The following is a 27,208-nucleotide window of genomic DNA, read 5'->3' on the forward strand; positions in this document are numbered from 1 at the left end:
GTCACTGTTACAAATGTTTAATTTGTGCATTCGTGATGGGCAACAAACAATGACTGCAACAATGCCTTTGATTTTCTTTGTTTTTTTACACCGGAGGATGAAGAGCAACTGCTGTGAGTACTTGGTGTACCATCCATAAAGTTAATCTGTTCTGGCAACAACATGCACAAGCAAAAGAATAAAAAAACAAACACTTTGTACAATCTATTTTCATTAAGAAACATTGATAATTAAAAACTATTGATAAAATTAGTGCTTTCAGCTTAATTGTATACATACAGTATGTATATATATTTATATAAAATATACCCTGCCCTCCCCCTGTAGTGATTCATAAACAGGTCTGCAACATTTGAGTCAGTTTATACAGAACAGCCACACTAACAGAGTGCCGTGCCCCCTATGTCAGCTACAACATGTAACCTGAACAACAGGAAGCTTTCAAATGGCTTCTGGATGGAGACCTGAAGTTACTATGAGCTTTGTAGCCTCATTTCCAAAGCAACAGCTGAGGACACCGACTTCTGCACAAAACCACCTCATTAAATTTGCCTTTATGTAAACTTTCAGTGTGTCAGATTGTTTAAACTACAGAGAGCCGCTCCTCTGCTACTCCCGAGGAGGACAGGATGAGTTTGGTTTCGGTAGCTGTAACTGGGCGAGACGCTTTAGTGTCTTTACTGAGGTAAAAGAAAGAAGAAGTCAAGTCCAACACATGGTTGTTCTGTAAGGACATGAAGGAATCAAAGCGCAAAACCAGCGGTCATATAATGTTATGGTTTGATCGTGATGCTCGACTGGATACTGTATCAACTCCACAGCTGGTCACTAAAAGCAGCGAGGCCACTAGAGGGCACCAGACAAGATAATTTTAGTGTTTTTCATCATTTTTTTCCCCAGCCAAAGGGCATTTTAATGAACTCAGCTCAAAATAAACAGTAATTCATTTACCAGTTTGGGCGGTGTGTAAGACATGGAAGCTTCAGGTGGACACGCTGGGAGGAAAAGGAGGTAAACTGGACCGCTAGACCCAAAAGAATATGTAGTGAATACTCTTACTTGTTTTCAAGTCAAGAAGCAGTAGTAGTAGTAGTCGTCAAGATGTTTTGTTGTTGTTGACTATTCAGTGACGATGCTTTAAGCACTTCAAATTCAATGAGCGCCACTTTCAGATGCGATTGCTGCAGAACTTTACAGTGAGATAAGGTACGGCGAGGGCTTCGAGACTAACGAAAAAACCAAAACAAAACAAAACAATAAAATATACGACTGAATATTATCTGTACAGATCAAAAAAATTGAAAACAGTGACTCTAAATAGCATGACTGTGATGTTGCCGTTTTCTCAGAGTTCATGTGGAAAACATTCTCAGTGGTCAGACAACGGACACGATGGCAGTCTGTACAGGAGGACATCCCGCCTGCTTCACTCTCCAACAACAGAATTCATTCTTTTTCCCCTCTCCTTTAAAAAAAAAAGAAAAGAAAAGTTCTTCATGTGGATATAAAAAAAAAGAAGTAGTAAGTGTGTGTCCTCAGGAGGCATCTGGACTTTCTTCTCAATGGCACATAGTTCTGCCCGAAAGCTCCTCCCCAAACATGAGGGGCAGGGAAGAGTTTGTCTGTTCTTGTTTAAAGATTTAAAAAACAAACAAACAAAAAAATGGGATCTACAGTCATTGCTGTGCTTGGTTCACAGTGTGTGTGTGTGTGTGTGTATGTGTATGTGTATGTGTGTGTGTGTGTGTGATTCAGGCGGAGCTAACACCAGTCAGCGATGTAATCAAAGTCAGAGAACAGGTTCTGCTCCTCGGAGTTCAGCACTCGGGGTTCCCTGGGCGGGGTTAAGATCGGAGCCTCTGAGGTAAATTCATCGTCGAAGTTGCTGACGTCACTGGAGCCCAGGATGGTCGGGACGAACGGCGGCTTCACCTTCTTGGCCAAAAGCCCGGTCCAATCGATGGTCTATCAATAAAGACAGAGAGCAAGTGGGTAACAACAGCGTTCTTTTCTTTGATTACCACAGTGATAACTTTCTCTTTGCGCCTCTTACCCTGAAGAAGAGATGTTTCTTAACCTCCTCTGCATCCTTTTCTCCTGCTCCCAGCCGTCTTTCTGGGCTCCTCCTCAAAAGCTGAGCACAAAGACAAAAAATATAATGTTAAAGTTTACACCCAGGAGCACAAAGAGACCGTTTCTTGTCTGTCTACACACCCTCCTCATGATGGAGATGGCCTCAGTTGAGAGGAACCGTGGATAGCGGACTTCATCGTTGACAATACTGTCAAATACCTCCTCTTCATCATCACCGGGGAAGGGTGACTGAAAGAGAGACGTGCCAAGGAGGAAAAAAAAAACAAAAAAAAAAACCCCTGATGTAAGGAACATATTCAAGAAATAAATGATGGATTCTTGACATCTTGACGAAACACATGCTCACCTCTCCAACCAGCATCTCAAAGATGAGGACGCCCAGGCCCCACCAGTCCACGGCGCGGGTGTACGACGTTTCAGTTAACACCTCCGGAGCTAAAAACTCTGGTGTGCCACAAAACGTGCTGGTGCGATCCCTGAAACCCATTCCTGAAGGCAGCACAGAGCACGTCCATCACTCCAAAACAAATCTACATGTGTACCTCCAACAACTGATGGAGCAAGTTCATAACTCTGCTTCTCTGAAGATCTTACAGCACAGGAGTGAACAATCTACCACAGGGTTATGCTTTCAATAACTCTCAAAGTTTCAATTTGACATCATCATCCATTTACCTTCTTTGCAAAGCCCAAAGTCAGCAATCTTTACATAGCCCTCTGTATCCAGGAGCAGGTTATCTAGCTTCAAATCTCTGAAAATTGCAATGAGAGCAAAAATAACTTTCGGGACCCTGACTTTGAATTGAAGTATTACTTTAAATTTCTCAGGCCTTACCTGTACACAATCTTATGGTCATGTAAAAACTGTAATCCCAAAACAACGCAGGCTGCATAAAACCTGCAAAAAGGTACAAAAAAAACACAGGAGATTTAGACGACGTGCCGCTGTGAGAGTTTGTGGTCCTGCCCACACGTTAACAAGACACTCACACAGCCCTGGGCTCAGAGAAAACATCAGCGTGGATGTGCATCATCAGGTCGCCTCCAGCCGCGTACTCCATCACAAAGCAAACGTGCTCCTGCGTCTGGAAACACGCAAACAGGTTGACCAGGAACGGGTGACGGACGCTGTTGACCGTTTCAAAGATCCTCTTCTCGCACATCAGACTGGCAAAGAGAGGAGGAAGCTGAGTCACCACATTACACCGAAGTGACCTGACAGTGGGGGGTTTGTGAAAGAGCTTTAAGTGAGTACCTGTCGACCTCATCGCGAGCCACAATGTCTCCTTTCTTTAGAGCTTTGATGGCAAACATCTCTCCAGTGCTTTTGTATTCTGCTAAAAGCACCTGTGGAGGAGATGAACACTTCAGTTTTTTCCTGCTTGATTTGTCTACTAAAAGTTATTCAGTCCACAGAAAATTTATGGCAAACATTTTTTTTTTTTTTTTAAAATTGACTAAACATTCTTAATATAGTAGAAATGTCAAGAAGATAATCATCAGCAGCTTTTTTATTCAAAGTACCTTTCCAAAGTGACCCCGTCCAAGGACTGCCACGCATTTAAAGTCTTGGAGACTGAATTGGAACGGCTCTTCTTCCCTAGAAGGAGACCAGTGCATACATCAGTGTACTCACTCACTCCAAACCAACCTGCATTAAACTTTAAAGTTACAGCAAAACAAAACAAAACAAAACAAGGAAAGAGACACCACCATGAAAATTCAGTGACTTGGAGCCAAAGCCAGGGGGCAGTGTTTAACCCAGTGTAATTTGTTTTGAGTAGTAAGTCGTTTTTATTTGAAGGAAACCAATTCAAAGCTTTAAAGTAGCATATACATGGCAAGCAGTGACCCTCCTTACCTTATCTCTGTGTCTTTCTGAATGGCTGTAAGCTCCAGGTCTGGATGCTGGAACTCATGGTGCACCACTCCATCCATATCTGGCTTCATCACCGTGCTGATTCTCTTGTTGAGGAAGTCAAATGAGGCGAGTGCATCCTGCGGAGAGGAAACACAGGAGAACAGAAGGACAGAAAGAGACACACAGGGTAAATATGAAAACAGTGCTGGTCACCTATTTGTTGTGACTTTAAATTTAGTCTTTAGTGTTTCTCTGTAGATGAAAACTAACGTTGGAGAAATAAAGGTTTTCTATTAAAGAATCTAACTAACAAAACATAATTCAAAAATCATTTCTCTCAGTGCGTAACAATCTAATATTTCCTTCCTTTTTTTAAATTTTTTAAATTAAATTTCACTTGTTTGGCAACAACACACTTCCTTCCAGCTGACAGGAATGAGGCCCAGCATGGTGGACTTTTACGCACAGGAGATTCTCAGAGAGCTCAGCATGACTGCATCTGTGATTGTATCAGCTCGCATGCGTCTTATCACCACTTCTTGTAATTCCTTAAACAAAACCATACCTGTACTTCCCCCTTGTCAGAAACGCTGTGATGCACTTGTGGTTCTCGGATGTCATCGGGTATGGAGTAACGTTTGGGCCCTGGAGTGGGCTCTTTGTCGAAGTCCAGCTTGGTCACCAGCGGGTCGCTGTGTAAGGGACAGAAGTACAGCAGTGGTGAAAGTTCTTCTTACCGAGCAGCTGTGCCCATAGACACTCATGTAAAATGGCAAACACTACAGCATTAAAATGCATGTTTACATGCGAGTAAAAATCTTTGCAATGCAGCCATACACTTTATGGAGCTATGCAGATGCTAAACAAGTTTTCTAGCATTAGTTAATTACTTAGCACCCTACAAGAAGGCAGAGATCAAAATTAAAATTGCAGATGTCACAGTGGCTATACACATCTTTTCTATACAGTCTGTGGTTGCTGTATGGCTGTGTACCTGCTGGGTGTGGGTGAACCAGGCAGGCTGCTGGATCCAGTCTCAGCCGCCTGTGGGCTGAAGGAGTTTGTGCTGACGGTTGGTATGGCTCTTCTAACCAGACGGCCCCAGGTGGCGATGTTGATGTTCATCTGAGGGGCTCGCAGAAAAGTTTTACCTGACAAAGAGTAAAAGACAGGAAAAAGACTGTAAGGAAAAAATGAATAATGGAAGAAGAGAATCAGGAATATGCAACCAAATAAGTAAGGGATCCGAGGAAATTACATACAGTACTTAGTAAATGTATGAACACTGGAGAATCACTGAATATATTTAAACACGCAAGTCAACCAAGAATCCATCACTGCTGCCTTAGAAATAAGAACATGATGGCTTCACAGCAGCGACTCACCTTGCTGTTTGGAGAAAATCTTCTTTTGTCTTTGCAACTTTGGTCGTCTCTCTATGACAGGGTTGAAAAATGTTACCTGAAAACAGAGAAATAAAAAAGTAATTTCACAAAACAAAACATCTGTTTCCTGTGCATTCTTTACTCCTGTGCAAATACACATGTCTGTAGTTATGCACAAGCATAGGACACGCTGTCGCAAGACTAGAAACTAACACAAACGTGTGCCAAATCATGCACACCCGTAACACTTTACAGATTTCTGTCAGGATTAGATCACACTGAAAAAGCTCCACATCTAATCTTACAATCTTACATCCAACAGTAAAACCTTCTGATTTTATTTTAAGTTTAATGCATGAGTAATTTTACACACAACATCTATTAAACTACACTTCTGATGCAGACACTGTTTGAGGCAAGTGACTGTCATTAGTTTGTTTTTATCTGTGAGCGATTATTTAAACCCCGTCTTGCAACAAAAGCTTAACAATCACACTTAGTTTACGGCACGTTGTTATTTCAGAACTCAACCTTCAGGCTGCTCCAGATATCATTTTATTGGCAAGTTTTTTGTACTCCTGGATCTGTTTGATATCGAGGAGATACCCTCAATAACAGCTGACTGAGTGCGAGTGCAGAAGCCCCACCCACCTGCTGCTTAAACCTTCTCTTTACAACGGGCAACCAATCAGAAGAAAGCTGGCTTAAAGGCAGAGAAGCTAAAAACTTGTTGTTTTGGAGCTTGTTTCAGACAGTGGATGAACCCAGTGATGAAACTGCTCTAATAAAGACGATGAAAAAACAAAAACAAAAAAAACATGGAGTTGGACATCTCCACAATACGTTTGAAATATTCTTCTGTGGACAGACTTTACCAAGATTCCAGTCTAGGTCTTCTCAGAGTATTTATTTCTTATAATTTACAATTTTTTTTCAAGTTTAAAAGTGAGCTTTTATAAGCAAAAAGATCACCAACTGACACACTTCACCATGTTTCCAATTTTATTTCCTATAAGTACAAGTAAGTATGTCTATCCATACATGTCCTACCAGATAATGTTTAATTGTGACCATTCAAAGCTAATTTACTACTTAAATTACTTTTTTCAATTTTTAGATTACTAAAATATGCCGACAGTTACAACTACTTATCCCCCTTTTATGGAATTAAACTGAAATGGTGTTTGTATACCTCAGCAAACAGCATTCCCTGTGGCTCCAGGTACAGACACATTCCATGACGTTGGTTGTCCAGGAAGTCCTCCAGCCGCAGAAACTTGACAGCACAGAGTGAACGCCAGTCCCGCCAGTACACAGCGATCTCCAGCTCCCGGGACTGCAACGCAAAGATGTGAAACTCAGCGTCCGTGCTGTATAAACACAGAGTCAACAGCGCAGGTGTAGTTCAAGGGTGGAAATGTGTGTGTTACCCGGTCCAGCTCCAATGTAAACTTCTGGTCCCATGCCTGATTGCTGACTGGTTTCCAGCTCGTCTGTCCTACCACTGTGTTGTCCAGCTTCAACACTGCACTGATCTCATCTGAGGAAAAAGCACTGAGCTATTAACAAAACCCCAATTCTATCCCCGTTGGTATTAAACAGGCAGTTGCTTCACTTCACCCATATTATAGTTTCAGGTGTGACTTGCTCTGGGTCATGCCCACACTTTAAGTAAACAGATCATTTGTTTGTGAATCAGCACAATATCACAGTTCATCTTTCGGTAATTATTTTGTGTACGAGATCAGATGTACTTACTGGAGAGTTCCTCGCTCTTGGTTAAGTTCCTTGAGCTCACGCCGCGGTTTCGGTTTGCTCGGCTGATGAAGGACGAGCGGGTCTCGCTGGGGCTCCAGCCAGGCAGCGGGACAGATGCAGCTTTGGAACGACCTGGGACATTTTCCAGTAGATCCTGACAGCCCATTAGCCTGACATCTAATGTGCCTGGAGGTGAGCGAGGACAGGACACACGTGTTATACAATTGCTCCTGCACAAATTTGTTCCCACTTCAGGTTACTTCAAGTGACACCATGTACTGGTATAATGAGCTAGCCCAGTTTACTGTCTGCTCCTAAACTGGACTATAATTTGTACACCTCCAAATAACTAGGGGGGAAAAAAAACAACTAATCAACCAACCAACCAACCAGATCTGATTGTCTAATAATCCATCTTCTTTTTTTGATTCAACAGCAAAAAGTACACACTGTATTACAACCAAAAATAAAAACCAGTCCACACAGATCAGCTCAGTATACTTAAAAGTGGATACAACTTTAAATTAAAGGGTAAAGAAACAAACAAAAAACCAATAGACCACCTTTAGAAACAGAGTCATATTTGCACTGTTAGTGATTAGGAACAGCTCAATAGTCCAGTTACCTGTGAGTGCTGCAGGCTTGGTCACGGTGCTGTACTGTGGGAAGATGATACTGGATCTGGGACTGAGGGCTGGTGACGACAGCAGGGACAGCTCTTCTATGATGCTGTTGCTGCGAGGATGGTTTTTAGGCAACTCAGCGAGGCGTTGCTCCAAAGAATATCGCAAAAGGTCAAGCTTTTGACTGGACTCATTGAAACGAGCCTGGGCCTGAAAGGAAAGGAAGAGGATAAGGCAGCGAATTAAGACAGATTGAAAGGAAATTATTTTACTACAGCAGTCCAGAGATCCATTTCATCTCAAGTCTAAGATTGCATGATCTCAAAAGTGACAGATTTTGACTTGTTGTCCAGTTTTACACAGCCTACCTCTGAATGTGCCCTCTTTTCTGTGACTTTTCCAGAGCCCAGAAGTTTCATGACATTCTTGGCTCCCTCGGCTACCGCAGCCTCTATCTTGGCATGGTGACACAGCTCCTCCACCCGCAGATCTAAAGGGCTGATGATGGGCTTTTCTGGAGTACAAGGTCACACTTAAATCATTCACTCTGATGACATCGGATTTATAACCACTGTTTCTGTCTTTCTGTTTTAATCTCCTCAGAAAAAAAAAAAAAAAGCTCTGAAGGAAGGGAAGGCTCACCCATCACATCATTGTTCTCAAAGCTCAGCTCGCTGGCCTGGCTGGCCTTGAGGATCTGCATCCTGATGAACTCAATCTTCGTCTTGCTGTCCTGAAGCATCTGCTGAGCGGCTGCTAGCAACTTACGATCCTGTGAGTAAAATTGGAAACTAAACCATCACCGCTCATTAGGGAGGTATTTTATCTCTACAGACCATTGATGACCAAATCAGAGGATTCAATAACATTTTGTCTAAATGCACCTAATCCCTCTGCACGTGTTCTGTTTTGTTGCATGTAACACAAAAAGCCCAGACACCCGTTCGTGCCGTTAATTGGACTTGAAGTCTAAATGACAACATGGAAAATCTTATTCACCAAAGAAAAAAAAAAAAATGTGTGCACTGCTGTGTTTGCTGAACCTTTCCTACGTGCAAACACACATTGGAGTAAGCAAACTCCACCCCAAATTCCTGTTAAGTTTAAATCCTGGTTGTTGATATCTGCGCTTGCAGGAAAGGCCTCCGTTCAACAGGCACTTCCTCTCTGACATCAGGAGAGGAATAGTTCCAACTGGAAGGTGCCTCCGTCGGTCTGACAGGGAAAGGTCGCTTACACCCGCCCCAGCAAGCCAGACAATGCAAATCAATTTACAGCTCCCTTAATGCTTATTGCATTACAGTTTTCAAACTACACTCACCAGAAATTCAAGTGTCCTCCACCAAAACAGTTTTATTAACAATATCCTGCAATAAAAAGCTAAATTATATCATTTCAAAGCAGAAGAGTTTTCGGTTTTTGGTGGGTGGTGATTACATGACATTGTCTATGTACAGTAAAAGCAAGGGGCCTCATTCACAAACAGTTGGTACTCACAAACTCAAAGTTAAACCACATGATTCACACACAAATCTGAGATTCCTCAAAATATCCTTAACCTCAGTTTGCTTCATTACAAATGTAAAACTGCCTCAAGCAGAGTTTATGAACAAAGACGCAGCTCTCATCAAATAAAAAATATAAATAAAAGTAGTCACATAGTTTACCTAAATTACATTAATAGAGCCACACACTGGTTAAAAAGGCAATAACCTATCATCACACTACATTCCAGCATTTTTGCAGTTATTCCCAGTTACGATTGCAGTGGGCCACTCATCTTGGATGGACAGATCAGGTGGTCCTTGGTCTCCACCTGCTACCGGACACTACAACCTTTATATTTCTAACACACTGTCACTCCTGAGAACTCGGCTCTTTCAAGCTTCAAACTCACACTTTTGTGTCACTTTCTTCAGCTGTGAATTCGAGTCTAAGCGTCACTCTGACAGCAGTTCCACCACTCTTTGCATGGTACACCTCTAGGCAAACGTGTCTCCTTAGAGAAACCAGGGAGTGGCAGTACGCTAGCGCAGCGCACACTCTGTCAGGTTAGGATGATTTTGAGAGACACACACACACACACACACACACACAAAATGAGTCGTGTGCATGTTTCATGAAACCAAAGGCTCCATGTCTGTTTTTGTTAAGGAAATAAAACCCAAAAAAAACAAAAAATAAATGTTAGAAATAATGTTATTACAGTTCCTTCGACTCGGCTTAAAACCTCTTTGGGGTTTGCCAATGATTCCAATTCAATCCAGAAACCCCAGACTACACCAAACCATCTACTACACACCGGCTTGAATTACTACTGACGGATACAAGGGCCGAGCTTAACACGAGAGGCTCTCGGCTGTTATTACCGGTCTTCGTGACTTAACGCACACCTCCCAACTAAATTATAGTCCTCCCTGACTCTGAGGACTCGAGGACACACAAGGACCAACAGAGCTTTGTGAACAAACAGCAGTGCATATGACACACAGTATGTGTCAGCGCCTTCTCCCGTTTCCTCCTCCCCTACAGTGAAGCTATAAAAGCAAACCTGCCATGCAGCAGCCTGGTATTCATAATGGCAACAGGCCAGCCGGCTCCAGTTAACATGCGATTATGCTCACAGCACCTCTCTGCAAAGACTTTACCTTAAGTAGTCTAAGCACTTGTGATTATGAGTCTGGAAACTGACAACCTGCGGTACAAAAATTACACTAAGTAGTGTTTTGGAAAAGGTCAAATCAGATACTCAGATTAACCAGCAAGCCTCATCATTTGTTCATAATGACTTTTAAAAAAAATCCTTGGTTCTGCAAGTACAAATCTAGCTTAATTAATAGTAGTGAGCCCCTTAAGTAAATTCATTCATCACTGTGATGAAGCATGCTCAAGTCCAGGTAAGGCAGACACACTTCGCGCTGTCATTTTCTGAGTAAATACACAATTACATGCAAATATGTGAAAACTAACAGATCAGTGATAATCACAAATTTCACAGGAAAATTGGTCCTATTGTTATCATGGCAGTGAGCCACTTGGTGGTGGTGGGAAAGCAATCTACTGAAATGCTGACAGCTCACAAGAAGACGGCTATAACGCTGAATCTGTACCGCTGCATTTTATTCGTTTTCCAAAGTAGTAAAGATATGTCATCTTTTTTAAACCGTAAAGAATCACAATCATTTGCCATCCAAATCACCCGGATTGAGATGACAAAAACACTCCTACTGCAGTTACAGGTGGTGTTTTTGCTTACTTGCTTTCTTTAAGGTGCCAGGAGCAGAACATTTTGTTTTTAAGTTGTTGAATTTAAATGAGGTTCAGGCTGAACCCACACAGCTCAAAACGGCACTATGCCAACTGGTTTGAAGTGTGTCTGTTGACTGTATAAACACATAATATGTTTAGTTTGAGGTAATAATGTTACCACCCAGCAACATCATCGTTTGTACATAACTGTGGCTAATATTGTGCTTCCAGATCTCAGCATTGTTATTTTTACTGAACAAAGACTAAAACAGAAGAAGCAGTCAGCTATGTAGAAGTGAATCTATTCATTAAATAAAGTATCATCAGAATGTGTCCGACGTGAACCAGAGCAAGCCTGAATCTCCGGGTAACCCTTCGCCTACCTTGGAGGACCCGTTGGAGTACATCTGAATCATGTTCTCGGCGCCCTGTTTGACTTTTAGCTCAATGTCAACCTGCCGTTTTAAGGCCGCCAGTCGGTTGCTGCTGGTGCACATTCTTGCTTCGCTGTTAGGGGTACCTGGTGTTAAAGGGCATTCTGGGTAAAGGAAGAGGAAAGAAAAAAAAGTTAGCATCTTATGGCCATCTGGAAACAATTGTAGACATTACATAAAGCATGTTACATTTGGCACAAATATGCAGAGGCTACAAATATTAACGGAGCATGTGTGCGCCATTTTTTATTAAGCTAAACAATCCTGCAGCTCTGCAAAAGGATTGATAAACTGCTTATAAAGCGTGTCCTGTTGCAACTTCAGTGGACACTTTACATGCTCAGAAGGGTGTGCTGTTTATGACTTGATGAGGTTTGTTAGCACAATGCTTGACTCAGCACAAAAACTACTACAGAAGTCAACAACATTAGGATTAAGAAATCTATTGTCAGCTAAGCTTCGTGGATTTTTCAAACAAGTTTTTGCTCAGAACGGAAATCCTTCAAATGTGAAGCCACAACTATTCAGTCTGAGTTTGGCTTTAATGCTTTGGTATTCAGGAGTTGTAATATGAAAGGCTGTCATTTCTGATCTCAGCTCATTGACTCTCTCCTGAAGTCTGCGCTGTTCCAACAGCACAGGGAAACCCCTGCGGCCGTCTCTATTGTACGCATTTAAAAAAAAAAAAAAAAAGGAACAACACACAAGTGTGAACATGCAGATGATTGCCAGTACTAGTGCCTATACTGTTTATGCAAAGACAAAGTAAACCCAAAAAAGATACATGCAACAGAATATCAACTCTTAAAAATGATCCATGTCCAGATCCCACAGGCTGCAAAGACTAAACAATAATCTGTCCATAGATCTGTAGACATTTAATTGTTTTTCCTTTTACACATAAATGCACACAGGCAAACACACAGAGATACTTAAACCCACTGTCGTCTACTCTCAGAGATGGACCACAGACCTGGTGGATAGGTTCACTGTTTTGTTGTGTTTTTTGGTCAAGTCTGAACTTGAAAGGTGCAGGTAAAAAATAAATAAATAAAATAAAAATAAAAAACCCTCTCCAAGCTGATCATTGCAGCTGAAAGCAGAGCAGAACATTCACTCTCACACTCACACACACACGGGTGAGGTGGGCAAAAAAACCTGCCCGACTTCTCCTGACTTGACTTGCAAGTTGAGTTTCAGAAGCTATGTTTTCATAAAGCTAGTAGTCTTAGAAAAGAGTCAGAGCATTCTTTAAGTGAGCCCACATCTGAAGCATGAACCCTTCCAATCTGTTGCAAGGTCCTTTAACATGGTACTCTTCATTATGTATTTAACTTCTAGCCTTTAAGCTCAGCTCTGTTTTTTAGTGAGTTTTCCAAATCCAAAGACACAAAACATGTCACATGACATAACCAAAGACCAACAGTTCACTGAAGGTGTCAAGACCCAAAATAACACTGGCAAAGAAACGGCGTTGTACTCTGAGACAAAGCCAGATGCAGATAACAATAACCAGCAGGCAGGTCTGTGATTCATTCAGTCCGAATGCTTCATCAAAACACCCTCTAACGATTCCTTTGAGCACCTGCGGGATACGGGCAAAAAGGAAGTAACTTATTCTTTGAACTAAAAGTCTAAATGATTCATCTAATGAGACTTAATAAGCTGAGAGAGCGCTTCACTGCTGAGTTTTCTGTTAATGTGGAGGAGGGGAGGATGCTAGTCCTTCCAGGGTAACGCTTTGATATGGTGACACACTTGAAGAGGTAGGGCTAGACAAGAAAAGCAGAGTATTTGCAGAAAAGCCTGTGGAGCAAGGTGAGAATTTTAGAGGTGCTCGGGGCAAAACTGTCACAGGACATCTATTTAAAAAGACACATGCAGAAGTGCTGCTTGTGTCATCTAGTACATGTCTGGGGCTTTCCTCTTCGCCTGGGGGTGCGGTTTGGCTGAGGTCGCATTGAGCCAAGAATTTAAGGACTACAACCCCCGCCTCTTCCAAGAGTGATCCAGTCCCTGCTGGGCCGTAGGACAAGATAGCTGCAGGGCTGATGTCACTGCTGGACAATCGACAAGGGGAACCCTCCCTCAGATTAACCCCATCTGCATCTGATGAGAAGGCAATGAGACATGCTTACACCGTCTAAACTAGTACATCGTGAGTGGGAACCTTAAACCTGTGTGTGATGAGCGGTAGGCAAACAGATTGAGACTTAATAACAGACGATGTCGGGGTTAGCTTTCTTTATGAATGAGATCATATGTGACAGAGGGACCTGACTGGTGTCCCCTGCTGCTCACACAAAGCGCCTGAGTGCGAGTCAGTCCATTTCTGGCCTCCTCAGCTGAGTGGCGGAGAATAACCAGAGCCCCCTCAACTTTCTCCTGGAACAGAAACACATTCTGGGCTGCTCGGAGAGACAGAGCAACTCCTTCCTGCTAATTCAGGAAACAAGAGCTGAACATATTTCAAGAAGCTGTCTTGTGTCTAAGGAGCTGAACTGCGCTCAGTCCCTCTTGGCCGTTTTTGCGATGGCCAGCGACATTCCACTGGCCTCGCGTCACTTAAAAAGAAAGCCCTTATTCACCAGATAGGTCGCAGAGTCAGGCTAAATTTATTTTCACTTAAGATAACCATTTACTAAGACAACTTCCCTTCCCTCCTCCAGCAAACAAATACACACACACACACACTCACAAATCCCTCCTCATCAACTTCCTATTGTCAAATGAGCCGGGACAACGTGACGGCGACAGGCAGACAAATACCATTCCTTCTCTTCCTGAATTTGCGCAGACATTTGCCACCAACAGCTACCCTAAAAGGCAGCTACTGTGACAAAAAGCACACTGAATGCACAGATGCTGCTGTGGTCCACTCTCTCCAAATTCCACTGTTGTCAACAAATGCAAAGGAGCAGGCTTTCAACAGCCTCGGAGAGGAACAATCGACAGCTCATTGTAACTGCCACGGGAATGTGGAATGCAACAATGTCAGCCTCTGGAGAGTGAGTCACCTCCAAACACTGAATGTGCTCTGTGTGTGTTTACATAGGTGCTCGTCTGACACAACAGAGACAAAATTATTTGGTGCTGTGCATTTACAGCTAAACCATAAGACTGCTACACATACATTAACTGGAAGAGTGGCCTGTTGCCTTATGTGACCTGGATAAACTCATAGCTGAGAATGAATTTAGCTTTAAAAAACACTGGCTGCAAACAAGAATGCCAGCGTACGATTACGACTGCAAACAAGACGACAATAAATGTGAACACTTTAAGATATAAAGAAACAGAGCTTCATAATAAGACTTAAAAAAAAAAAAAATGTCCAAGACCATGACTCCTGGACTGTGCTGTCATTTGCAACAAGCCAATTAGGACTGGAGCTACAGTTTATTTTCATCAGTGCTTCATCTGTTAATTATTCAGCGAGTTTTCGGTCATATAAGACAATTAAACAAACACTGTGTGTATATGAAAAACTGCATGTGAAGCTTAAAGTAAACTTAACGTCAGGTATTTGATTTTAAAAAGACGCTGTCCATCTGATGGCGGTGACACATGGGTGTATTGATTTGGTTACAGTTTTTACCAAAGCTTAAATGAGAGTTTCGGCCCTGTAAACCTGATGTAGGCAGCTTTTGTAATTATTAAGTTATGACAGACTTCCTGGACGTTTAACATGGAAAATATTCATTGTATGAAGGCTAATCTTTGCATGGCATTATTACATTTACTTAAGTGGCTGTACAAAAACTTAGGTGGGAACATTATTTTTCTGATGATTAATTATTTGACTACTTATATTAACCCCTTCCTACTTTGGTACCATCTATTGAATCTGACCCTGCCCTCCTTTAGTGCTTGTGTAATTACCTAGCACTTCTTCGGGGTCTTTTACCACAATGTGGGCGTTAAGTTCTTGTAGCTCCTGATGAAGCTCCTCGACCTTCTTGTTAGATTTTTTCAGCATGTTGTCAACGTAAGCCAGGCTCTTCTTATCTGTGGTGACCTGAGAGGCGGAAAAATGAGAGGAGACCACCTTAAAGCCTTGAAAAGCATCTCCATTAACTTAATCATAAATGTGATGTTATTAGACAAGGGAGAGATAGAAAAAACTGCATAATATATTTAGATTTAGACATTTTGAGGGAAACAGCGGATACTATACTATATCTGTGACATTACCTTTCGCAGGTTCTCTGCACCCTCTTTGATCTTTAGTTCCTTACGGATCTCACGGCGGATCTGCTCCTTGATCTCATCCAGCTTTTGTTGGACCATGGTGTCCGACAGGTCCAGGTTGTGTCCCAGACCGAGACGCTCTGCCACCTGTTGGCCCCGGGCATCCCCCTGGAGGAGGAGAAGGAGGAAGAGGAGGAGGAACAAAAGAGCAGATAGGGTGAAGATGTGGAATGTAATTAAGAGTAGTTCAGCAAGGGAGGAGAAGAAGAAGAGTAAAGGGATGGTAGGGAAAAAAAAAAAAAAAAAAAAAAAAAAAAAAGAGGAGGAAAGGACAAGCAGAGGTCAGTCACGTACTGTGCACACTGGCATTTTAAACTAGCATTTAATCAACAGGTCTTATCAACGTTAAACTATGAAGGAGAGAACAAATCTGCACTGCATTAAAGTGCAGAATTGCAAAACAGCTGAAGCTGTTGCTTCATAACATGCATGGATTTCCATCTCGTCATGAGCGCTCATGACGAGATGGAAACACAAAGGAGGAGTTAAAAACAATTTCGGCCCAGCAGTTAGAGTTTCTCACAATCACAAGCAAAGTTCATGTGAAATCTGAAGCCCTGAATGCAAATATTCACCAAATCCAAATTGTTCCTGGTCTTTGTGTGGTGACTACACATGTAAGCATGACTGATGAGCAGACAGAAGGGATTTGTATTTTATTTTAAATAAGAAGTAGCCAACAAACACCTGGTAGATTTAATGCATAGGAAGATCATGGTAATGCACCTTAATGTTGGTCATCAAACAGCATTTAACAGCAAAAGCAGAAGAACTGTCCCCCTCAGAGTGATGAAATGTTTGAGACGTGCTGAGATTAGAAGGTACTGTACAAACAAGAGAAACACGCACAGCCAGAGAGAATCTTTCAAAAGCTCTTGGAATTCTTTTTAATAATAAATGAAAATCAGGTCCAGTAGGAAATGCACCAGGTAAAGCCAGCAGGTCACATGACACAGCTACGTACAGTCAGAGGTCCCGCGTGTTTTTCCTGTTATTTTTGGCTTTTTGATGCAAGATAGTACATCTTATGCTTGATACCCAACTTCAAATGTTTTCTTCTTTTAATTTTACGATTTTTCATTTTTTTTGTCAACTTCATGATTTTGTAGCTAGATATAGCAATCATTCATAGCCTTTAATGCACACGTCAACAAATAAAGATCCTTGAAAAGAACTGGAAGAAGTCCACTTGCAGAGTGAAGCATATTTCACCCTTCACCTCTGTTCAGCGAGAAAGCACACGAGCCAGTTTCTTTTTCTTTAACTGACTATTTCAGTCAGACATCACAGCACAGGCGTAGACAATATTACAATTATGCAATCCTCCTGTTTGCTGAAGCTTTTAATATTTATTGATTACCATCAAAGCTCTGGAGCCCAAAGAGGCGTTTTCCTGGACACATAAATTTATATGATCTCATCACCAAGAGATTGCCAGTCTTTTCTATATTAGACCTACTCTCAACTGCTCTCTTACTCACAAGAGGCCGCCGCATCGAGTAGCCCCGCATGTTTGATTTGACAAGTTTTTATACCAGATGCCTTTCCTGAAGCAACTCCATAGGGATGTGGGTGTTTTCCCAGGATGGAGCTGGGGATCTTTTGCTTGTGTAATACAGAAACCACAATACTGATCCCCCAAACACTAAAGGGTCCCCCCCCCTTCACCTCTACATTATAAAATTACTATGCGAAATGAACGTGTCACATCAACTACACTGAAAATATCCATTAACAAAACACGGGGTTCAGAAATTCGGCGCAGGCAGCCCATTCACGGTGTTCTGGCATCACCCCAGCATAGTGGTGTGTTTTGAACTTGAGCTAGCCGCTGTGCGTGTTGTTTTCCCTGCTGCTGTCAGTCACCAATGACCTGCATCCTTAAAACCATCACCTTAACTAAAGAGGGATTAGAAGTCGCTTCCTGAACACTTCTGCTCTAGAAGGTCCTAGTACAGCATAATGATCCACTAGTATGTGAGCATCTAAGGTCTGATTATCAGCATATTACATTTTATTATAAAGTCATTCAAGCAAAAGTTATTTGGCTTGAAAAATATCTCCTGATTTTAAATATGAAGTTGTCAGCATGACCTTTTAATTGTGCTCCATGGCAACAATGAACGACCGGCATTTCATTTTAACCATTAATTAAAGCAGCCAAATTGTAATAAACAAAATATTAGCCAGGCCTTTGCTTTATTATTCCAAGAATGATTTTTTGGGAAAAAAAAAAAAAAAATAATAATAATAATAATAATAATAAACAACAGATTCAACATGAGAGAAACTCACTGCCTCGTCCTGAAAGCCCCTGGGCTGTAAGCAGAAGGACATTAACTTACTCTATTCAAGAAAACAAAGAATGATTTGTTAAAATCTTTGTTGCTTTCAACCCATCAGTACGAAATTTGCACCCTCATAACTGTAGTTAGGTTTAATCAGAAATCTTCAGTTTCAAGGTTTACTACTCTTTAAACTTGCTAATGAGAGGATGCTGAAAGGATCATTCTGTCTTACCACAACTTCATCGGTTTCAGCCAATTCCATCTCTAGATCCATTGAACAAACCGGTCCACGCACGTTCTGCTGACCAGCCACGATCATCCCATCAACTCCAGTGGATTTCTGTTGTCTAATAAAGCTAATAGTATCCTCTCCCACGGAGGTGAGACGAGCGTAACCAACCTAGGCTCTGCCCAAAGCCACAATCATTCACTCCACTATGATCCGATTTTCTCCAGCTTTTTTCCTTCCCTTCTTCACACTTTCTTTCTCCTACAGACTATTGACATCAGCAGGGAAGATAAACCGTCTGAGCAGCGATGGCCAAATCCCTCTTAGCTTCTCACTCTGTGAGGTCAGAGCAGCCCAGAATGGGACTTAATCTGACTCCATGCAGAGGGCTGTGGCTAAAATTAACCCATGTTAAAAAACAACGCTGGCTGTCTATGGCAGACCAGAAAGCAGTGTGCCTGCCATAGACAGCCAGTGTGTGTGTGTGTGTGTGTGTGTGTGTGTGTGTGTGTGTGTGTGTGTGTCAGTGATGGTGGAGAAAGAAATTCTCAAACAAGACTGTGGTATATTGTCCTTTATCCAAGCTGCATTTCTGGTTTTCCACCTCTCTTCACAGTTACTTCCTTTCCAAGGATTGAACCCCTGTTTCACATTAAAAGCTATTTCTAGGACCATCACCATGTACCTGAATTGATCATTACACAAGGTACATCAGGAGCTAACCACATGTACCTGGACCAAACCCTGAATCGAGTCAATGGCATATGACTGACAGATTAATATTAAGGAAAACGCATCACGCTTGGTAAGATGAGGGCTTTCCATCAGCTTATTCCTTCCCTTCCCCCATCCTGGCCTCTCTTCTATAAGTAGTCTTTAAAGGAAACTATAGTTTGCACATATCCTGGTCGACTCGTAGGTAAAATGGAGGTCACAGCTGGGAGGGGGGTGGGGGAGTCCTCTTCTTAAGTTGGCTGCTCTGCAAAACTTGTTTGCACTGTAGCTGCATCTGCCCAGTGGAATGACGATAGCAGGAGGACACCAGAAGAGGCCTATTTTACTGTTCAACAATGCAAGGAAATCCATGAAAGGCCAATCAGATAAGGCAGAAATTAATCAGCTAGAAGACCCCGCGGGGCCTGTGTTTTAATTTTGAGATCAAATAAAAGAAAAAGACCAAGCTCTCCTCTCACTGCAATACCTCACTGACTTGCTCCTTTACCTCTAACTGCTCTTATCATCTTTTGACGCTAGAACGTATCACCCCGTAAGGGGGAGTGACATCATACCGGGAACTCGAGACTTACTAAGTTCAAAGACGAGCAGAGCAGAAATTGTAAGCAAATGTCTCCACTCACGCTACAATACATACAGTTCATGATGAATGGAGGGAACTTGCCAGTGTGGCTCTGCTGGCTGCACTGTGAAACATCCAAGGCTTCACAACAAATGTAAACAGTACCGAAAACCTTGTGGATACATATTTTAGTTGATGTTACAAAAACAGTCCTGCTGGGAACCACTTAATGCGCGTCTAAGGAAAAGCACACAAAAAAGGTGCCATATTCTTAAATGAGTAGGGCAAGGGTTACCTACAAATGTTGACCTTTGTTAATGAGCTCCTTTAGAGCTCCGGGACATGAAAGGCAACTGAGGTAAAAGCAAACATTTGGTCTGAACCTCAGGTAGAAGTAGAAGTCTAACAACAAGAGCTCCACTCACACAAAAGGACAATGCAAAGTTTGAGCCCGCTATCGAAGTCTGTGCTAAAAAAGCCAAGCCCTTGCCATTTCTGTGCGAGGCCTAATCGCAGCCTACAACCCGACACCCGGTCTATCTTACCCCCACAGCTGGCTGCAGAGCACTGGCCACAGCCCTGTACTCTGTGCTGCCGCCAAAAATAGCAACACAAGCTAATAAAGATAGCTCTTACAAGTGCAACCTTCTCGCAAGCAGTCTACATATCCCACAGCAAGTCAAACAGCAGGGAACGCCTCACATGTCACGTCACAGCAGCTAAAGGTCATTTCTGAGCTCCTCAGGCAGTAGGTGTCCAAAAAACCTGAATGAGAGGTAAACCACTTTCCTGCACCTGTCACCCTGCTGAGTTCGACTCCAATTTCCAGAAGCAGGTGTTTAAATTTAGCAGAATGCCAAAGATAAAATTAAAAGCTACGTGTGGCTTTTAACAGGATAAAGACCCCAGCACCGGAGAAACCAACATGTCCTACTGTTATTTATTCATGCACACAAATTTGACACTGCCTTCCTGTTACATTATGCCGACTGTTGTTTTTATCATTCATCATCACCCACACACGACCATAAATGTGCAGTGTCAGATTTCACTCCAGATTATATTGCTAACCTTTGAGAAAGTAAAAGTAAATCTTCTTATAATTTAACCGGTGTAACGGTTCTGAAACAGAGACCGAAATTATTATCCAAATGTCCACGATTCTCTTACTGTGATGGAGTTGTTAAAAGTCTGGTTGAAGTATTAATACATCATCTAGTTTTAGTTATTACGGTGAAGGTTTTGCTTTTTGTTATTCGTTAGCTCTAAAGAAAAACAAAAGGTACAAACCAAATTACGGTTACACTCTTTTAATTACACAAATCAACCAGTCCTCAAAGTAAGATTAGTCTGTGAGCCTAATCTAACTTACATACATGTCTGTCCTTACACATGTACAGCATTCAAACTAGAGATGGACCGATCCGATATTACGTATCGGTATCGGTCCGATACTGACCTAAATGACTGGATCGGATATCGGAGAAAAATAAAAAATGTAATCCGATCCATTAAATATCACGAAAGCACCTCACAAACTTGCAACACGCCGTAACTCACCTCGGTGATCTGGATAGCATGTGGAGCTTCGCTAGCAACCCGGCATTTCATCTCCGACAAAGTTATCCCCGAGAGAAGTAAAGCAAGTGTGTAAGTCCATCTCTGAATGTTTGTAAAGCATTCCTGCGTTAAGCTTAACGAGCGACTGCCTCTTGCTCTCCGGCTGCTACTTCAATCGTGAAACTGCTTAAATGATCAGCTGATCGGCTTTTCTGTCCTGAGTCCATCTTTGTTTTTGGCCCACTTTGCACCAGAAAGAGGAAACCAGCAGCTGAACAACAGCAGCACGTTTAAGCTTGATCAGCTGTTGTTAGAATTTATTTAATATTACTTTCTACACCAGGATCTTTTTCTACGTAGCTGACGGCTGGTAACTGTGCAGGGGCGGATCTAGCAAAGTTTAGCCAGGGGGGCCGATAGGGCATGAACAGGGAAAAGGGGGCACAAAGACATACTTTTCTTTCTTATTCTCATTTAAAATGTCGAGCTTTTAATAAATAATTATCTGACACACAAAGTTTTAATTTGATGTAAAATGAATAGAAGTCAATTACTGTATATAGTGACTATTAAGTCTAATATATATACCCTAGTAAGCTATAGTACTTTTTCCTTTGGGAAGGTACCATCTGTGCAGTCTGCAATTCTGTTGAAGAAAGATGTTGAATCTATTTAATATTTCTTGAAAAATAATTGATTTCTGTGCATTTTTTTTCACACTGCATCAAATTAAGGTTGATTACGTCGATTAAGCATCATGAGGTGGAGCGTGAGGGGTGGTTCCCTATTTTTTATTTATTTATTTTTGTTGTTGCTGGGAGTTGGAACCCTATTAGTTAGGTTGCTTAATATTTACGCTAAGTACTCTTTAAAATACCAGAATAGGGAGGATGGTGTAGGTCTAAGTTTATTAGATTGATCAGTATTGCTGAACTATGAAATATTTTTTTTGTATACAGGTATAACAGAATAGCTTTAGTGTAGTTGTTGTTTTAAACTTGAGTATGAACTTGCAGACTTGCAAAATGCAGCAAGATATTTTAAAAAACAGTTTTGTTGATTAAAAAACACTATATCGGATTCATATCGGTATCGGCAGATATCCAAATTTATGATATCGGTATCGGTATCGGACATAAAAAAGTGGTATCGTGCCATCTCTAATTCAAACATGGCTGCTCCCAGGCAATATAATGTTTAAATATAATAAGTATAAACAAGTATAGATTCTGTGTTGTATAATCTACCTAGATCATGTGGCATGTATTATTTAAGATGCACAAATTAAACACCTCATCGGTCTGAGTCATCCATACATGACAAATACAGCATTAGGTTCCCGCACCCGTGGAGGTGAGGCAGCTTTCAAGTTGAACACGAGTTTTGGAGGTCACGCATAAAGTAGTGCCATCGGACAACGAGCTGTATGGATGAGCTGTCGCACAACTCAACAGTGTTTCTGATATAAAGATGCACTTGGAGGAGGAGGGGGGAGTGACGTCACTCGAGTGAAACTGTATTAATCAGTGAGTCATAACTGTTCACACCGAACAAAAAAAGGAGAGCGTAACACTGACTTCCAGCCTCTCTTTTAAAAACAGAAACTAGCATTACTGTTGCAGTTGGCACTAAGCTGGCTGCTGTGGTGTCGCTGGTTATACGTTCAACCAGTTTATAACGAGCTTGGAAAAGAAAACTCAAAGCATTTTCTTTACAAAGACGACATTTTTTCTTTTTTGTCTAGTTTTACCACATTTTCTGCACACTGCCAGTATCTAAACACACGGCGGCAACTTTTATTTTCCCAAAAAAGTAACGCAGGTTAACTAAGACCTGTACGTTTACTTTAAACAGCCACTATTTAAGAGCTTTTACGGTTACGCAAACGCTAAACCTCGTTTACTACAACAGGATCCTTTACATTAAATAACACGGCGGTTTTCGCACAAAATTCCCGGTTTGAAAGTTAGTTTGGACAATTGTGTGCCAGGCCTCAATCCATGGATAATTCCCAGGCAGCCTTCTGGGACCTAGCAGAGGCCCTGCAGTCCTCTAACACACGACTAACTCACAGCAAGCCTCGTTTTAAAGCGTTTTAATTGTTAGCTAACTTCTAACTGCACCTCTGGAGCAAGTTTGCGCACTTTTCGCAACAGTTGTCAACTTTTCCTACCTGCACGGAGTCGGCGGCCATCTTGGTTTTCGCCTTTGAATCAAATCCTACAGGGAGAGCGGAGGGAGGGGTGGTGGGACTCCAAAAGCAAACCTTGTTTTAAGTTTCCCTCTCTGGCGACAAAAAAACTTCACTATTTTGACCAAACCATCGGTCATCTCGGGTACACGGAGTTTCCCATGCCGTCTTCACACTTCTCTGACGCGCTCGCACCGTCCTAGCGGAGTCCAGGAGGGTGGACTGGCGCTCATAAATAAAAAGCTGAAGCATAAATCTGTCCCAGTGCAGCTGGAGAAAGAGGCGGTGGTTATAATAGAAGAGTCCGCCCAGAGGAGCTGCAACACTGCCGGGACAGCTACTACACACATGTGATCAGAAACTTCGTAAAGGCTGGCCTCACCTCAGGCTAACATCCCCAAATCTTCCCCAAACACAAATAAAGAAATTAAATCAAGGCTTACATATGTGAAGCAGCCGTATTAGACATTAAAGGTGGAGGAGTAACACCGGCCAATTTAAATAAAATGCTTTTACAAGTAAAAGTCTTGCAACTATTTATATTTATTCAAAGTTGAGAAGGTAAGTGAAAGTACAATTTAAAAAAAGATAACATTTAAAATTTAACCCTAACCTCACTGGCCACTCTTATAGGTACAACTGTTCAACTGCTTTTAATCTAATCAGATAATCATATTTAGGCATGTAGATGAAGTCATCACAGCCTGTTTAAACCCAGTATCAGAGTGGGCAACAAAGGTGATGTGCGTGACTTTGAAACATGCAAATCTGCTGATCTGCGGGGATTTTCCCACACAACCATATACAAAATGGTCTTAAAAATAGAAAATATACAGTGACGGTCAGTTCTTTGGCTGAAAATCCCTTTTTGATGACAAATAATCACTCATTACAACCAAGGTATGCAGAAGAGTATCTCTGAATGCACAACACATCCAATGTTGAAGCCCAAGGCAACAAAAGATCACACCAGATGGGACTCCTGTCAGCTAAGTTCATAACACTGAGGCTACAGGTCACGCGAGCTCATCAAAACTGGTCAGTAGAAGACTGGAAAAACATTCCCTGATCTGATGCGTCTTGATTTGTGCTGCGATATTCGGATGATAGCGTCACAATATGGTGTAAACTGCATGAAAGCATGGATCCATTGTGCCTTATACCACTGGCTTAGGCTGCTTGTGGTGATATAACAGTGTGGTAGATATCTTTTTGCATAGCAGCTGATCGTTTAAACATCACAGCCTACCTGAGTATTGTTGCTAACCATGTTCAAGGATAAAAATAGCACAAAACACATGTCAAATGTTAACAATCGTATTTTATTTAAAAGAAAATGATATGCTCATTTTTAATTTGATGCCATGTTTTTCACAAAGTTGGTACAGGGGCTCCTTTCCCACTGTGCTTCCACTTCTTTTAAACATTACTCTGTTGCTGTGGTTTTGAAGTGAGATCAGTGGCTGATATGTCGCACCTCAGTGAGAAGAGTTACTGCAGCATTACATAACCCACAGAGGCACACTCTTCATCACCAGCCATATGTCCCAGAGACCGGACTTACTTTTTTCTCTGTACTTAGTTGTTTTGTTGGTCATAAACTGAGCACTGTCAGCATATTGTACATGCAAAAGAGACTAAAGACTTTTAAATGTGATGTTTCTGTTTAAATTCCTGCAAAGGTCATTCTCCAAAAGCCCACTGAGGACAGGAGGGGGCGGAATAGATGCTGTGATGCCTTTCATATACATCAGTGATACATCATCAGTATTCACAATCTGTGAACTGCTCAGGCGTAGTGCATGGTGTGGGAGGGGAAAAAAATGGAGGTGATTTAATGTGCTGGCAGGTTTGTTTATATTTATTGATATCTGCCATTATCAGACACGTGTATGTCTGCGTTGCACCTCCCCAGAGTTCCACCTCTGTTATCTCACTGAAATAATACAGATGTGGGTGTGTTACAACACATGATAAACGATTATTATCCAGATTACTGAGGTGATGGTGACGTTTTAGTGAGATGGCTATGGTTCAGACAGGATTTTAAAAAGAAAAAGGAAAAACAACCCTTTCATTCACTCTATATATTTCAAGTTAGCTTGTTTTTGCCTTTTTTTTTTAAAGCAACCCCATATATATGAGTTTATGGTGGTGTGGTGTTTAGCACTCGTTCCTAAAGGTAGTGGGTTAAAATCCACCAGCTACTCTACCAGAGTTTAAATGTTCTCCATTGCACAGGAAAGGCTAATTGGTGATTTTCAAAGTGACTGGTGTGAATGGTTGTCTCATTGTCTTAGCTCGGCAATAGACTGCCAACCTGTGGAGGATGTACCCCATCTTTCACCCTGTGACAGCTGCAACCACCCCCACAACCCTGAGCTGGATAGGTGCAAGAAAATGAATGGATGGAATTATTACCAATAGCGGCAAAGCATAAAAATACACTTCACAGACATAAAGGGAATGATTCAGGCTAGCTTGTTTATTTTCCTTTTCCATGTTTCTCAGGTCGATATCCACAGCCTGCGTGTGAAACTCTGCTCATGCATTATTCTTAGTCAAACCTCCAGTGATGCAACACTAAGCAAAACATATTGAATGACGTTACATAGCACGGGTTTTACAGTGGGGAAATGAACATCCAGTAAAATGGCTCCTGGTTTAAAAAAAACAACTAAATAAATAAAAAGCTAATTAACTCTACTGACAAACAAAGCACGAGATGTAGCAAATTCTAAAACTACAGGTAATGATATTAAAAAGCAGGCACTGACACAGAATATTGGAAAGCTAAGGCACCGAGCTCAAAGACAGTCTGACTGATCAGTGGTGGGGAGCTGGATGAACACCTACCGCGGTATCGGTTGGCTGAATAGGAGCAGGTGAGTGGAGAGGAGAGGCAGATCAGGTGACACTACTGACAAGAAAGGACAGGCATGTGGGAGTGGTAGTGACTGACATGACAACAGAGTTAGCGCATGGAAAAATTACCCTAGTGACTGAATGAAAACCCCAGGATGTGACAGCTTGGCTCATTTTAAATTCTTGACCAGCTTTGCTAAACTGAAAGAATCCCCCGGCTCACTTAATTACCGGTAAACAATAAAATAAAGAAAAAAGAATCAGTAGAAAATCTGGTATCTGTAGTGGTTTTATACATTTGTTATATGTCATCCAATCAACAGGGAACCTCACATCTGACACTGAAAACCACAACGCTACATGACCATATGTTAAATGTTGTGCATGTATGGGTGTGTATTAAAGGTTTATTTTAGGTTGTGTACATGGAGCTTTCAGTAGCAGACTGTCGTAAAAAAAGGCAGTCCCTGGTCTAATATTAAAAGGCAGCGTGTAACTGAGGCTTCAGAGTATGAGGGGGGGCATTGTCCATGTTAATCTAGGTCAGAGGGCCAAGACCAGGAAGCTGTAACTGGAGAATGATTTGAGATTACCGGGGATGAGTCCAGTAGCTGATGCCTGTCCAGGGATTATCTGAGAGCATGGGTGAATAACGCTGAGTGGCAGCACTGGCTCACATAAACTTTCCCTGGCCTGTGGTGGCTCCTGTTTCAGTGCCCTCCGTTTATGAAGCTCAGCTGCAGGAACTACGAGAAGAGGAGGTGCTGAACACGTGCTGGGAATATAAAGAGGTTGGCACACAACCACATGTCACTGCAATCATCAAACACTGTTTGGAAGAGTCATGTGAAAATGATAAACACACACTCAGAGGCAGGAGTGAACCTGGAGGCTCTTTATCGCCCCCTGCAGGACACCTGAAGTAAGCCAGCTCGACTTTTCCGTTTATGTGTATCACCTCGCAAAATCCTTGCTTTGCTGTACACAGTGATGATGATGATGCAAAAACATTTGGAAAAGAAAAAAAACACAACTAAAAACCAGTCATGAACCTCAGGTAGTTTTTTTAAAGTCTTCTTTATATTGTTTGTCAATCAAAAGATGAAAACAGACATGGCAGCCG

General features: G+C 41.8%; 1 protein-coding gene across 2 annotated transcripts; it reads right to left on the minus strand.

Annotated features, from left to right (window-relative positions):
* Window position 1: 1 nt before the first annotated feature.
* On the minus strand, window positions 2-23,570 carry pkn2a (protein kinase N2a). 2 transcript variants are annotated; one of them, XM_026148719.2, is made up of 23 exons: window positions 23,203-23,570; window positions 15,599-15,763; window positions 15,287-15,422; window positions 11,354-11,508; window positions 8,364-8,493; window positions 8,090-8,235; window positions 7,724-7,931; window positions 7,099-7,284; window positions 6,771-6,880; window positions 6,533-6,676; window positions 5,341-5,416; window positions 4,950-5,106; window positions 4,521-4,647; window positions 3,956-4,092; window positions 3,619-3,694; window positions 3,350-3,441; window positions 3,085-3,261; window positions 2,930-2,992; window positions 2,770-2,846; window positions 2,441-2,583; window positions 2,215-2,322; window positions 2,054-2,134; window positions 2-1,965 (listed from the first exon to the last, which is right to left on the minus strand). In XM_026148719.2, the coding sequence occupies exons 1-23, from the start codon at window positions 23,221-23,223 to the stop codon at window positions 1,762-1,764; spliced, it is 2,919 nt and encodes a 972-aa protein (XP_026004504.1). In that variant the 5' UTR covers window positions 23,224-23,570; the 3' UTR covers window positions 2-1,761. The 2 variants fall into 2 exon arrangements, with proteins under 2 accessions (XP_026004504.1, XP_026004503.1); XM_026148718.2 differs by lacking the exon at window positions 23,203-23,570 and adding an exon at window positions 18,176-18,402.
* Window positions 23,571-27,208: the final 3,638 nt, after the last annotated feature.

Source organism: Astatotilapia calliptera, chromosome 18 (assembly GCF_964374335.1).
Source record: "Astatotilapia calliptera chromosome 18, fAstCal68.1, whole genome shotgun sequence".
Taxonomy (NCBI): domain Eukaryota; kingdom Metazoa; phylum Chordata; class Actinopteri; order Cichliformes; family Cichlidae; genus Astatotilapia; species Astatotilapia calliptera.